The following is a 13,387-nucleotide window of genomic DNA, read 5'->3' as shown; positions in this document are numbered from 1 at the left end:
GAGCACGAAGCTTTCAACAGGTTTACTTGCTATCGATTTTCATCCGTGTGGGAAACAAGAAATTGTGCAAAAACAGTCGATAAAGCCTGATGGAGAGTTCTGAGAACATTTTATGGGTGAACATTAAAGCTGTTAATTGACTCAGAGCTTCCTGATTCTAAACTGAGACTTCTCGTGGTTTTTGAAAGTCCAAACCACAGTTTAAAAGCCCAAAGAGCAGCAGCAGCAGCAGCAGCAGCAGCAGCAGCAGCAGCAGAGGGGTAAGAGTTTAAAAACTGAAACCATCGGTGGGGTTGTGTTGTAGTTACTTTGTGAGGCAGCTGGATTTTCTTTAAAGCAGCATTATGTAACTTTTCTCGCCTTGAATTAACAGCTTCAAAATCATGTCTCTGCCCCCATCACTTGTGTCTGCAGTAAGTATTACATTCATGTTTACTTCAACAAACAAGTTTTCAACACAGAACACTGTTATGACATCATGAGTGTGGTTGCAGTTAGCGCCTACGTTACGTCTGACAATCTGTTTTATTTTTACAACAATTTACATCTCCGTGCTTGTAGCCAAACCACAGTGGTTCAAATATATTCGGTGACCTATTTAAGCATTTTATAGACGACTTTTACTTTTCGAATCCATGGGAATGATGCCATCCGTGACTGAATTACAAGGTGACAGTGATCCCTCGCTCGTCCTCTTCTGTCTGCTGTCAATCACTCGTGGTCTGCAGACAGAGAGACGGTCTCTGGTGAAATGAAACTCCGTCCACAAGTACGCAGCCATTCTGTGGGAAACGTGATACAGAAATACTGCCAGAAATGTTATATTTCAGAATGATCAGGTACTGATACATCGTGTGGCGAGCATATTGATAATCATATCACGAGGATGTACCACAATATACTGCCGTAACAGTATTTTATTTCAATCCTAGTTCCAGCTGTTGTGGAATTTCGGCTCGCAGAGTTTCAGCACGGTTCAGGAGAGTTGAAGAAGAGACACCGATGACTTACACTGATAGTTTATAGAACATCACATCACATCTGTCTGCATCAGATCAGAGTGTTACCATGATAATCCTAACCAGTCTTCACAAGTGTCCAAATTCTACCTTACAGCTTCAGGAGGCAGCGCTTCAATACATGTTATCAGTTTAACAACATAGCAGGAGGGTGATGCAGAGTCTGTGCCCTGTAGCAGAGGACTAACAGGTCAAATAGGTCAGAGACACTCAGTCTGCTAACATAGATGGATCGAAGGCCTCCTGATGAGGTTTACCCAAACAGTTAGCTTAGCCTGTTCTGTTCTGTAGACATCTACAGCAGCTTTGAGTATCTAGGTTGAAGACTGCTCATAGAGCAATCATCACTATCATTATCCAGACTTTAACGTCTGCACAAGACACAAATGACCTCCAATCATGTGGAGACATGCTGTCCTGGAAGAATCATATTTCTTCCAACACCAAGACGTCAGCATCCTTATAGAAGCTGCTGGCGGCCTCGGCAGTGATTTAGATGTGACGAGCAGCGAGGATAGCAACTGTTGGTTAGAGGACTGCAGTGGCGCCTCCTGAAGAGATTAGCACTGATGTTGCTGTAGCATCTGTTACATCAGAAGTGAAGAGTACGTTTCATTGACAGAAGAAAGAACGGCGCTGAAGGATTTTCATGAGAGGCTTCAGAAAGAGGTTGATTCACCAACTGTCTGCGCTGTTCCTGCTCTCCTGCTGCTCATCTGATGGCTGAAATGAGCCTTTGATCGACAGATGGTTCGTCACGTTCTGTGAGAGGACCTGCTCTTTTCTAAACCGTTTCTCAGGACGATTTCACAGATGGTTTTATACAGCAAACCATCTGTGAAGTCAGGTTAGTATTATGTTTCAAGGTGAATTATTATAAACAGAAATACAACGAGGTGTGGGCTCCGATGGTAAACACGTGCTTGTCGTGTAGTACAGTGCATCTGTATTGTCAGCTGAGTGGACAACATGTGAAACACTCCTGATCTGGACGACAGCTGCAGTGAAAGCTCCGTCGAGTGATCACGTCTCTGAAGAAGAGAGAAGAGAATCTCACTTTGTGTCTAAATTCTCCCAGCACTAATGTTTGACTTGCAGTGTTGAATTCTTGCTTCTGAAATATCTCGAAGTTTAACTTGTCTTCTGTCTTCAGAAGAACTGGGTGTGTACGAGCTTTCCTCTCCCTCACACAGCCACAGCAGGTGTACATCATTGAAATCAAATAGAAAACCGGAGGCGGAGCAGTCGAAACTCCTCCTGACAGGATGATTCTGCAGTGTGAGATTATCTCTCTTGCTTGAGAAAAGTTGCGTAGATGTCATGTGTCATGGAAGAGAAAAGTGAAATGCAGCTGAATCCTCTCGAGGCGTGAGTAGTTCCTGCACCATTTGATTATGAGTCAGAGAAAACACAATAGTGATTTTCTTATAATTACTTAAACACTTAAAGGCAGAATAAATTCTAGAGAGAGATATTCCCCTGGAAGCTTCCTGCCACTTTACTAGTTTACTGTGTAATGATATGCTTCCTGTGCATATTAATGTTTTGATGTTAATTAGACGAATTAAGTAGGAACACAAAGTATTTAGAAAAACAGGGTTGTGATTCTGCCGACAACAGAATCGTGTTCTGCTTTTCTTACACACAGAATAATGTCAGAGAGGTTCTGTAACTGAGCATCTCTCTGGAATGTGATCAGTTGTTGTTCATTCTGAGGTGAAAACCAGTGTACACTTTCACAAAATGTCAGGCGTGTGGCCCTCGAGCAGATCTCACATTAAACAACCGTCTGCTCGTCTCGTGTTTGAACAGGTCACAGCTGAAGTAAATCATCGAGGAGAAAATTTGCGATAAAAAGACGTTTAACTCGTCCCGACTTCCGTCTGCGAGCACATCCTGGTGTTATTATGAGGATGATTGGAGAAGGATGACACGAATTCAGCCTCGCTGTGTTTGAGCAGTTACATTAAAAGTAAATCTTTGAAGAGAGACTGTGAAAACTGGCGGTGAACTCAATCCGTCACTCTGGAGGAAAGAGTTGAATAGGTGCCAGGGAAGGCCCTCGTCCCTCACGTCTCATTGTACCGAGGCAGCTCTGAAAGCCGAGAGTGCTTTGATTAAGGAGCGTACAGTAAAGGCCTTTTTATCATTTAATTGTCTTTATATTTGAACACTTCAGTAAATGTCTCGGCCCACACTTATATTAAATGTTGTTTACCGTCATTTATAATCACACAGAACGCTTTGATAACTTTGATTCTGAGGATGCTAACGGTGCCGCAGCGTCTCACAGGGTTCAGAAAAGATGATGAATCTGCTTTTAGGACTGAGGAGGACGGAGTTACACAGTTAGAATTCCTTTCTGCAAAGCACTTTGTGACATTGCTCTGAAAAAGTTCAAAATAAATCTGAGTATGCCGGTGAAAAGGAAATCCAGACTTTCAGTAGCAAAATGTAAAAAGGTTTTTTGTGTGTGCGACCGAACAGAACTCATGTGGACTCAAATGGTGTCAGGAGGAAGAAATCATCAGTTTACTGTTTAAAAAAAGTATTCCCCAGTCTGAAACGTGTCTTTATTATTATGTAACCATCTGGTGGCCCCTGAAAATCAACTCCCGACCCCAGAAGTTTGAGAATGATTTGCAGGAGAGCACTTGTGACTGCCGACAGCCAGATGCTGATGTGAAAGATACCCGATCAGAACCATCCTCATGCAGTGGGTCTGATACTGTGATTCCTCAGGCCGTCCTCACCTAACTTGATGTCATGTACGTTACTCGACATCAGTTACGTCACTTAGATTAGTTAATTTAATCTAAAATATCTTCTTTTTTGTACCCTAACAAAGTACTTTCAATTTATACAAAACACTTGGGACAACAGTCCAAAAGTCATAGAGTGCAACTGGACATTGCATATAACATATTAGTGCTGCCTTTTATATGCAGGGTAAAAGGCTCGAGGCCGCTGACCAAGCTGCTAAGTTAATGAGTTGTGAGTGAGAACATATTGTATGTTTCTCTGCCACTCAGATCAAATCATATTCCTCCTGTTTTTATGTCAAGCTATCCTGTTTCCTTAGAGAAAAACATCCAAGTACAGAAGTTAGATACTCTTTAAAGGCTGATTCATCTAAAATTTGAATTCTGATCATTTACAGTAGATCTCAAGATCATGAGTGAAGAGCAGTTAGTTTCCGCTCCCCGCTGCCGAACATCCATCATTCACTCAGCCTTCAAAGTTCACAGACGCACTGGTTGGCTGGCGTGCTCTCGCCTGGTATTGATTCAGCCTGTGAAACACAAATTAGACGACCACGCTGCGGTAAAAAGTTCAGCTCCAGCACACACTGTCCCACAGTGACGGCTCATAACTGCACCTTTAAACAGTTCCACGTAAATCAGTGAGTGATCACAGGAGGAATAAGTGAGCGTGCCTCTGGTGGTAGGAGCTCCCTATACAATGCACTTCTCTCACAGTGTGACCCGAGACAGAGTATTGCACCCTGCTGTGTTCAGATGACTTGGTACTAAAATAAATCACTAACAGGAGGCGACCACGTGAGTACTGAACACCCTGACACACTGTCCCTATGCAAGAATCCTTTCTTTTTTTAACACGAGGATCTTAGATAGGGAATATTGCTTTCACATGTTTCAGCTGCTTAGAGGCAGAATGAATCATTGAAGAGATTAAGCCTGTGAAAGCCCTTTGAGGATTAAGTCCCTTCCTGATATAGCGTTCCTCCCAACACCACAGAAGATACAGTAATACGAATTAGGTCACATAATGTATCTATATGGTTCCCTGTGTCTGGTTCACAATTGGCACATTTATCAGATGGTACGGCGGCCGATTCTTAATTAATGCATTGTGCTGATTTCAGCGTGCGCATCTGGTTCTGCCCCGGAGTGTTTCGGGCTGCCGGTGCACGTTTCAAAGAATCTCTCTGCCGCAGCGTGAAGGTCTGACGGCCACAAAGGCAGATCGACCAATCCTGAGCAATAAAGCAGAGTCGCAGATGACATAAAAATTGATCCAGCAGGATGAACTGTCCGATGCATCAGGGCCATAATTGCACACTTAGGCAAAAAATGCTGAGATGTGTGTGTGTTGATGTAGCTCAACGATTGAAATTATAGATATAAATCATTTTTATTCATCATGGGCTTTCCTTTATTGGCCCATGTGCACAAGATGGAAGCTGATTTCAGAGAACTATATTTTCCCAGCAGGGGACATTTGGATGCAGTAAAGCGTTTGCCAATATAAGACCATGCAAACTGTTTAATTACTGACTTTACTCTTGATGTTTCAGGCCCATACCATCCCACAACACCCATTCCAGGAGACCATTTAGCCCAAAATACCACATTTTTATCTCTAACTTTCTTTAAAAAGAACATTAATGTTGAATACATTTCTGGCAATCGTGGATGTTGCATAAGAGGCTCGTTTCCATCTTCCTCTCTGCTTTATTTCAGCTCATCTACATGACAGATTGGAGGCTGCCTGTCTTTCCAAAAAGAGGCGAGCTCAGCAGCTCCATGAGCCTAATGTTCCGATATGTGGGCCCAGCTGTCGCTCTTCATTCCCGTTATCAAATTATTAGTCCAAATTCTGCAGCCCCTGATGAATTCCCCGCTCTGCGTCATGTTTTTTGTATCTCACGTGCTCTAAAACATTAATACTAATATGTTTAACATCAGATCAGGATTGCTCCGAGTCATTTCCACTCTGCAGCAGGAGTCTAAGAGGTGCTGACGTAGGCTCAAATCCAGATCTTTTCCAGGGCATTCCTGCTCCTCCCAGAGTCCGGAACGAGCAGCGGCACTTTGTATTCTCACCGTGTCCAAATGTACGAGAGCAAGGAGAATGAAATTTAATGACAGCTGTGTTGGATCAGCAGAAAACCACTGGAGGCTTCAATATTTCTGGCTGATATGATAAACGGGTATGAGATTCGCTAATCTGGCCCCTGCAGAAAGGGAAATGAGAGATTGCTATCGCTTGTATTTTTTTCGCCTCTTCCACTGAAACGTTTCTCCGATTTTTAAAGTGACTTGACAATTAAATGATGGAAGTGTTGGAATGAACAATGAATGTGCAAGTATCATCAGATATTATATTTGAGCATCCATTGTGTGTGTGTGTGTGTGTGTGTGTGTGTGTGTGTGTGTGTGTGTGTGTGTGTGTAATAGGATAAGTTTGAAATATGACTTTTCGAGTCTAAAATTGACATCAAAGTCGGGATGACAGATGAGACTTGAGATGACAGCTGAAATAAACTGCAAACCCTCTCCGTGTGTGTGTATGTGTGTGTATGTGCGTGCGTGCGTGCGTGTGTGTGTGTGTGTGTGTGTAGGTGCTACCTTTGATGTGGCCATGCGCTTCCTGTCTGAGTGTCCATGGAAGAGGCTCCAGGAGCTGAGAGCTTTGATCCCAAACGTTCCTTTCCAGATGCTGCTGAGAGGCGCCAACGCCGTGGGCTACACCAACTACCCTGACAATGCTGTCTTTAAGTGAGTCACACACACACACATTATACTTCCATTTTTTTATGATTGAATTCAGTTATTAACCAATCAAGTGTTAACGGTGCCACCCAGAGATCCCACTATCTTCAGTACTGCTGTGGAAACATGCTGACACACAAATCCTGGCTGTAAATTTACATTTATACACTCACTAGCTTAATGTTGACTTGTGCTGCATTAAGAATACTACAGGCTGTAAGTTAGTGCTCAGTATGTAGAGTACAGTCACATCTAACACTGGAGTAACTGTCTTTTTCCCCATTAATCTTTATTTACTGTGTTGAACTGTCGACAGTTATTAGAATAAGATTTTCATCCTGCTTGTGTCCGTTTTTCATTACAAGACACTTCACCACCAACATGATACTGAAGTCGTTACTTTAAAGCAAAGTTACATAATGCTGCTTTAAAGAAAATCCAGCTGCCTCACAAAGTATTTTAAGATGAACATGTTACCTAATGTTACTTTATTAGAAACTAATACTGGAACATGAAAAAGCAACCCAGCACAGAAGATGTGCTACAGTCTGTAAAGATGTAGGCTGCAGCCACAGCTGACACCACCTACTCCTCTTACAACATACAACTTCTCTGGCATCCAGCTACTGTTCATACTCTTCAGATCAAACTAGTTCTGTTCATTATAACACTCTAAATGTGAATAGTGTTTATGTTTATGGGTTTTTGTTTTGGCTCAAGTCACTCAGATAGTGAGTCCTTTATCTCTCACACAGGAAGGACAGATTAGATTTTGGTGGTCAAGGCCGCTGTGACCTCACATAACACATTTTACTCAATAATTCATGTGATGATTACGGCTAAAAAGGTCCGAAAGGAAAGAAAGATGAAGCAGTGACATTTTATTTCCAAAGGGTCAAAGGTCGAGTTCACTGTGACATCACAATGTTCTGCAAAAAGTGTCTGGCCAGTATTCAGCACCATCCATCAAGTCGACCGGAGCACACAGCTGCCAGGAGGTCTCTCTAGTTTCTGTTTCTGTGGATGTGAACATGGAGACTTGTTAGTCTCAGTTCAGGGTCTGCGTCCTCTGAAGGACTCGGCCTTTGTGGTCTTTGAAGGCGAGTCCTTCAGAGACCTTGTTAACCTGGTCAGCTGTTGTTAAATGGGACGGTCTAGCCTTTGGAGTGTTTCCCGATTGTGTCACCAGATGTTTTACCCTTACGTCACGATTCCTGCCGCCCAGGCCCGCGAAACTGACGATCTACACCACGCGATGTCGCCAATTTCTCTCAATTTGCGCAAAGAATCTTGAGTGAGGCTGCGAAGGATCATAGCGGTGTGTCCTCCAGAAACGGGGAGAAGGAGGAGCATCTGGAGGAGCCTTCAGACCGGGACAGACGTCACAAGGCATTGTGACGTAATGATTATAGATAACTGAAAAACAAATTATCAAAATCAATACAGCAGAAACAGATATCAGCTTTTTCATTCCTTGCATTCCTCTTCTTATTCAGAACCTGGTGCCTACATTTCTCACAATGCATCTTAGCCACTGAGTGACATCACTGGGGGAATATTAAAGTGTTAGAATACATGCAGCTTCCTCAGGACCACAACACCTGTAAACTCCAGTAAAATTGATGGAATAACTCTTTAATGTCAATCAATGAATTAAACGCTGCTGTGTTTGTAGCCTCTGGACTTTGGCTAATTTCATTTAGGTATCTATGGTTGTTTATTTGTGTATTTATTAGAAAAAGAGACTTTGCTGAACGTAGCGAGCTAGCTGCTAACAACACATCTTCCTGCTGGGTAGCGAGGGGGAGTCGTTCAGTTGAGAGCAAGAGTTTCTTTAATTATATCGTATATTTTGGTGTTGATTTCCAACATGAACAGTAAATATAAAGTCGCTCCCCTGTGAATGTGTTTGACCTACATTCTGAGCATTGTTCCGCTGACGCCTACAGACACAGCTGCTTTCTCTCTGTATGTATAAATGGATTCACTGTCCTGCAGCTGCCCACAGACCACAGCACTGACACACACATTCAGTCAGGTCAATTTGGTTGATGTTTTCCTATCACCTCCTACCGTGCTCAGTGAGCTGCACACACACACACACACACACACACACCGTTGATACAGATGTACCCACTAATGCGTTTAGGCCCATAAATACTCCTGTGCCTACACACATGCAAACACATGCCTCGAACACTTTTTCCAAATGGATTCACAAGCTGCCTCGATGATGTGAGATGACTCACGTATACACACACACACACACACACACTCACACACACCTGCACCATGTCATTCCTCTCACCTAAAATAAATTAGTAGTGGCTTTATGACTAATGCAGCTGTCTCCTCCTCCCTCCTTCCCCTTGAATCACACGCAGGCAGACCTCCCCTACCCTCCATGTTTTTGCGCTCCTCCCCTCTCTCCGATCATATAGTCATTATTTATCCCCCTCACTCTTATTACTCCCCTTGTTCATGCCTCCATTCATCTCTCTGCACCTCTCTTTAACTCCCCCTCTCCACCCCTTCTCACTCTCAGGGTCCCACGGGGGGAGTGCCATTGAAAATTTGCACATGATTGTGATTAATGACTTTGATCTGTTCGCCCCGGCTCTCCCTTCACTCCGTCACTCCTTCGCCCTCGACGTTTTGGGCGCGGCAGCCTGCAGTCAGGAGGCCTGAACGTCTTCATTAACTAAATCAAATCAAAGAGTGATTTTATTTCATTTATTTGATTTGAAGTGTCGCGGGGTCACAGCACAGTACACTCTGCACTCTGCAGCTTCTGGAGAAGTTTTCTGACATAAAAAACTCAGCTTTCTCATCCACATGAGTAAACAGTTACATCAGCTCTGAGTCACATATGTAGGCCCGTGTAGCGCTTTTGATTCGCTGCCAAACAGCGTCCACTACACAGCACTCGTGTGCATTACAGCGCTGAATAAACACTGGACACGCAGACGCTGGACCGGTAATCCTCTCATAGCACAACATTAAGCGAGTCTGTTTGTTTGCCAAAACAAAAGCTCTCACTGTGTGCAAATATTGCATTCACAGTAACACGGCTACAGTAAGCACTCACCCCGGTTATGAAAAACCTGATTAAGATACCGGGGCCAAGGTAATAATAGGAGGGATTTACCACTAGCGGCTTGGATAATGAGGCGGGTATACATTTCTCTCAGTTATTGTGGGCTCCTGCACGCTGTGTAAGCTCACTTTTCATGGAAATAGTGAGAATATTGTATTTGCGCAGGTACAGCGATATTTATTTATGAGTGGCGATATGGAGGAGGATATAAACAGCTTATCCCGACCAGGATGTGTGCTATTATCTGGGCTGCAGCGAGCACGAAGGCAAACTCATTATATGTGTGAGAGTCCTGCCAGTCTCTCTCACCTATTTCTGTCTTTTGCTTTGAATGTGGATTTAAAAACGACTGTATGCTAAGAGTAACATCTTAATCTAAAAACAGAGTTTACAAAGGGTTCTGACAGACGAAGCAAAAGCATTTGAGCGACAAGAACTTTGATCTATATTTTGCTGAGTTCTATATATTTACCCAGACCCAGAAAAATCCAGAAGTTCACTCAAAGTAACAGTGCATTTCATTTCCATGCCAATAACTGTAACTTCTTGAGGAGAGTCAGAGTCTGAGTGACACAGATTTCAGTGTTAACGACGAAGACAACCGCTGATCATGTCTGTACACAACACTGAGAACATTCAGACACTCAGTGTGACATTCTGTCTCCCCCTTCCATCGCATCACGTCACAGGGCGGCTGTGGTTGCCAAATTACTGTAGCTAACGTTGCTAACACCGGCTAGCTAACACCACTAATACTGTCATCATTGTGGACCTGACAAACTTTATAAAAATTATTGATTCACGATCATAATACTGTTTCTAAGAAAAGGAGATACTGTACTTCTAGATTCTTTTCGTAGTGATTTGTCTACATGAAGTTATCAGTTGGACATTTTTAAGAAATGGTTCTGTGGCCCTGACGAGCATGATCAGCTTGAGCTCAGACGGCCCCACACGAGGATCTAAGGCTGCAGACTGACTCATATGGGGTCAACGTTTCTGCTGTGTCTCTTTGTGCCCGACCCACATGAGCTCTGAATGCTGTAAAGTCAATTCTGAGACCCTTGTATGTGCTCACATTTTTATTTTCCCCCCTTTCCATCCCCACCAGGTTCTGCGAGGTGGCCAAGGAGAACGGCATGGACATCTTCCGCGTGTTCGATTCCCTGAACTACCTGCCGAACATGCTGCTGGGCATGGAGGCAGCTGGAGCGGCGGGCGGCGTGGTGGAGGCGGCCATCTCGTACACGGGCGACGTCTCTGACCCGATGAGGCAGAAGTACTCCCTGGACTACTACCTGAAACTTGCAGATGAGCTGGTCAAAGCTGGGACGCACATCCTGTGCATCAAGGTGAGGGAATAAAAACTGGATTTGGTGCTTCAAGTGTTTCCCTTTTTAGAGAAGTTTGACTTTTTCCTTCCCTGTGATAATCTGAAGACTCTGTTTGCTTTTGTGAGCGAACTTATTTGCCCGTCTGCCACCAGAATGACACAAAACCAGCTGGAGAGAATCTCTGCTCGTACTTTCTCTTGTGTACACACCGTCTAATTCTCATGTGTGCACGTTTCCATGTATGTCATCACACTGAGGGACGGCACTTACATGGCTGTGTGCACTCGAAGCAGCAGCGGGACACAAACTCTCCTGTGTTTGGATGAAACACAGTTGGCTGGAAAGACACAACTGGCATTTTTTGATGAAAGCTTTGTGTCTGCAGAGAGTTTGGCCTCACTTCAGTCACTCTGCTGTGAACAGTCTGCCTGTTCTGCAGCAACCTGTTCTATTTCTGTTACTATTGTCACATATTATCGGAAGAATTTTGGTTGATGTTCAGCTCAATACAAAAGAAAGGCATCATGCATATTAACATTAAACATTACCAGTTCCTCATTAGCATGCGTATATATGTGTATATATATATAAGCTCTTCAAAACTCTGTCATGAGCTACTCACCTCTGTGCTGATGGAAGGTGGAGTGAAGTTTCATAAATCACAAAACACTTCTGGAGCTTTGCAGCAAAGCAGCATTACAGCTTTCTCCTAAACAACAGAAGCAGATGGGGACTGGTTTTAAAACGTTCAGCAACAACTGAAAAAAAACAACGTCCAACAGCTCCACACAGCTCGACCAGACGAATCCAAGTCTCCAGACCACCTGGGATCTCAAATCGATTTGTAAAGAGGTTATTTAAACCCTTTATTGAACGGTAATCCTCACTTTAGCTGCTGAGCTAAAAGCGTTAGCGTGTGCTCAAGCTCAACCACGCGTCGAGGGTGTCAATAACATCTTCTCAAATCAGTCTGGAATCAAGGATACATGGATTGCACCGGACGAGATGTCATTTTAATTTGTTTACTTTTTAAAACATTTTTAAAGTTCCTGTCTACTTCAGTCTTTTAGCAGAACGCTGCAATTATTCTGTGAAGCTCTAGAAAATGTTTTGTGGACTACGAACCCGACTCGACTGCCGACAGTCGGCATGAGAGAGAGGAGAAGATCTCTGAAGTCATATTTATGTATTTATTTCAACATGACCATATACAACTAAAAGACGCTGTCTCTCAAAAACCTCAGAGTCTTAATAACCTCATAAATTTGTCTAAATAAATATAATAACTAAATATATATCTAACTAGAGATTCAGTCTGTTTAACTCAAAATACGCTTTTCATTCTCAGTGAGTTCTTTCACAAGCACCTAGTTAACAGTGAATATGTGTTCTTGAACATGGGGACTGAAACTGATAAATAATTTCTGGGTGATGAAGTAAAACCCTTTGACACACACACACACACACACATGCTAACTGTTAAACACAGTCGAGTTTTTCGACTCCCTCCTGTTGAAACGACTTGTATACTGGAGCCTCTTATCTAAATGAATAGGCTGATAATGCCCACATTAAATTAATTTCTTTGTTCAAGCATGACAGAATATTTTCAAACGTGAAATGACAAGACTCCCGCTCTGCCGCCGCGTGAACCGTCGCACGCAGCGGTGGCAAATCTCATAAACGGCTCGCGCGGCTAATGAGGTTAACTTTAAAAAGAAGAAACGAGTGCAATCATCACCGAAGGGAGCGCGACTAAAACATCTAAGCTCCGTCTGTGAATTTCTGTTAATATCAATTAAGATTTATACATTATAATGATCCTCAGAGTGCGTCTGTGGAAAACTTTTTTAAGTTATCATTTGCCAGCACATTGGTAACATTTGATAAACTTGTGTTGAATTAACCGAATAAATTTCCCAAAAGACAATTTGAATTACTGCAGCGCTAAATGTGGTTGATTGGCAGTTTCAGCGTCTAATTGAAGCTCTTTATCGGCGATGATTGTTGGAAGAGTTGTCGTGGTCGTATGCGAGTCCCCGGCACCTGAAGGATCCTGGTGTTGTTTAGCGAACGTGTTCTTTCTGTTTATTTTGGCTCCTCTGATTTCACCAAATTATCAGCAGTTTGGTTCCGTTCCAGCTGTAATGAACGGCCTCGGGGCTGCTGCAGTGTGCACACCCTCTCACTAATGAGAACTAAAACAGGTGGTTCCGATCCATCTTGGTCCTGGACTCCATAACCAAAATGTAAATATGTTGCAGAGAGCTATTTTAACCCAGATTAATGGACCTCGATTGGGTCTGCTTGTGTGTTAATTTATATCCTGGACTCAGTTCTACCTCAGAGACTAAAAGCAAATATAAAAGGAGGAACATGGTAGCGTGGATGTAATAAATCAGTATGAAACTGTGTCGTCCT

General features: G+C 43.1%; 1 protein-coding gene across 3 annotated transcripts in view; it reads left to right on the top strand.

The window, feature by feature from the left end:
- LOC119027839 (pyruvate carboxylase, mitochondrial-like) overlaps positions 1–13,387 on the top strand; it is a 288,386-nt gene that overhangs the window by 235,098 nt on the left and 39,901 nt on the right. For all 3 annotated transcript variants that reach the window (XM_037113321.1, XM_037113320.1, XM_037113319.1), the window contains 2 exons: positions 6,385–6,541; positions 10,744–10,984. In XM_037113321.1, coding sequence (XP_036969216.1) covers positions 6,385–6,541; positions 10,744–10,984 — 398 coding nt within the window. The remainder of the gene's footprint in view (positions 1–6,384; positions 6,542–10,743; positions 10,985–13,387) is intronic.

This window comes from Acanthopagrus latus, chromosome 10 (genome assembly GCF_904848185.1).
Source record: "Acanthopagrus latus isolate v.2019 chromosome 10, fAcaLat1.1, whole genome shotgun sequence".
Classification (NCBI taxonomy): Eukaryota; Metazoa; Chordata; class Actinopteri; order Spariformes; family Sparidae; genus Acanthopagrus; species Acanthopagrus latus.
This window is presented reverse-complemented; position numbering and strand designations above follow the sequence as displayed.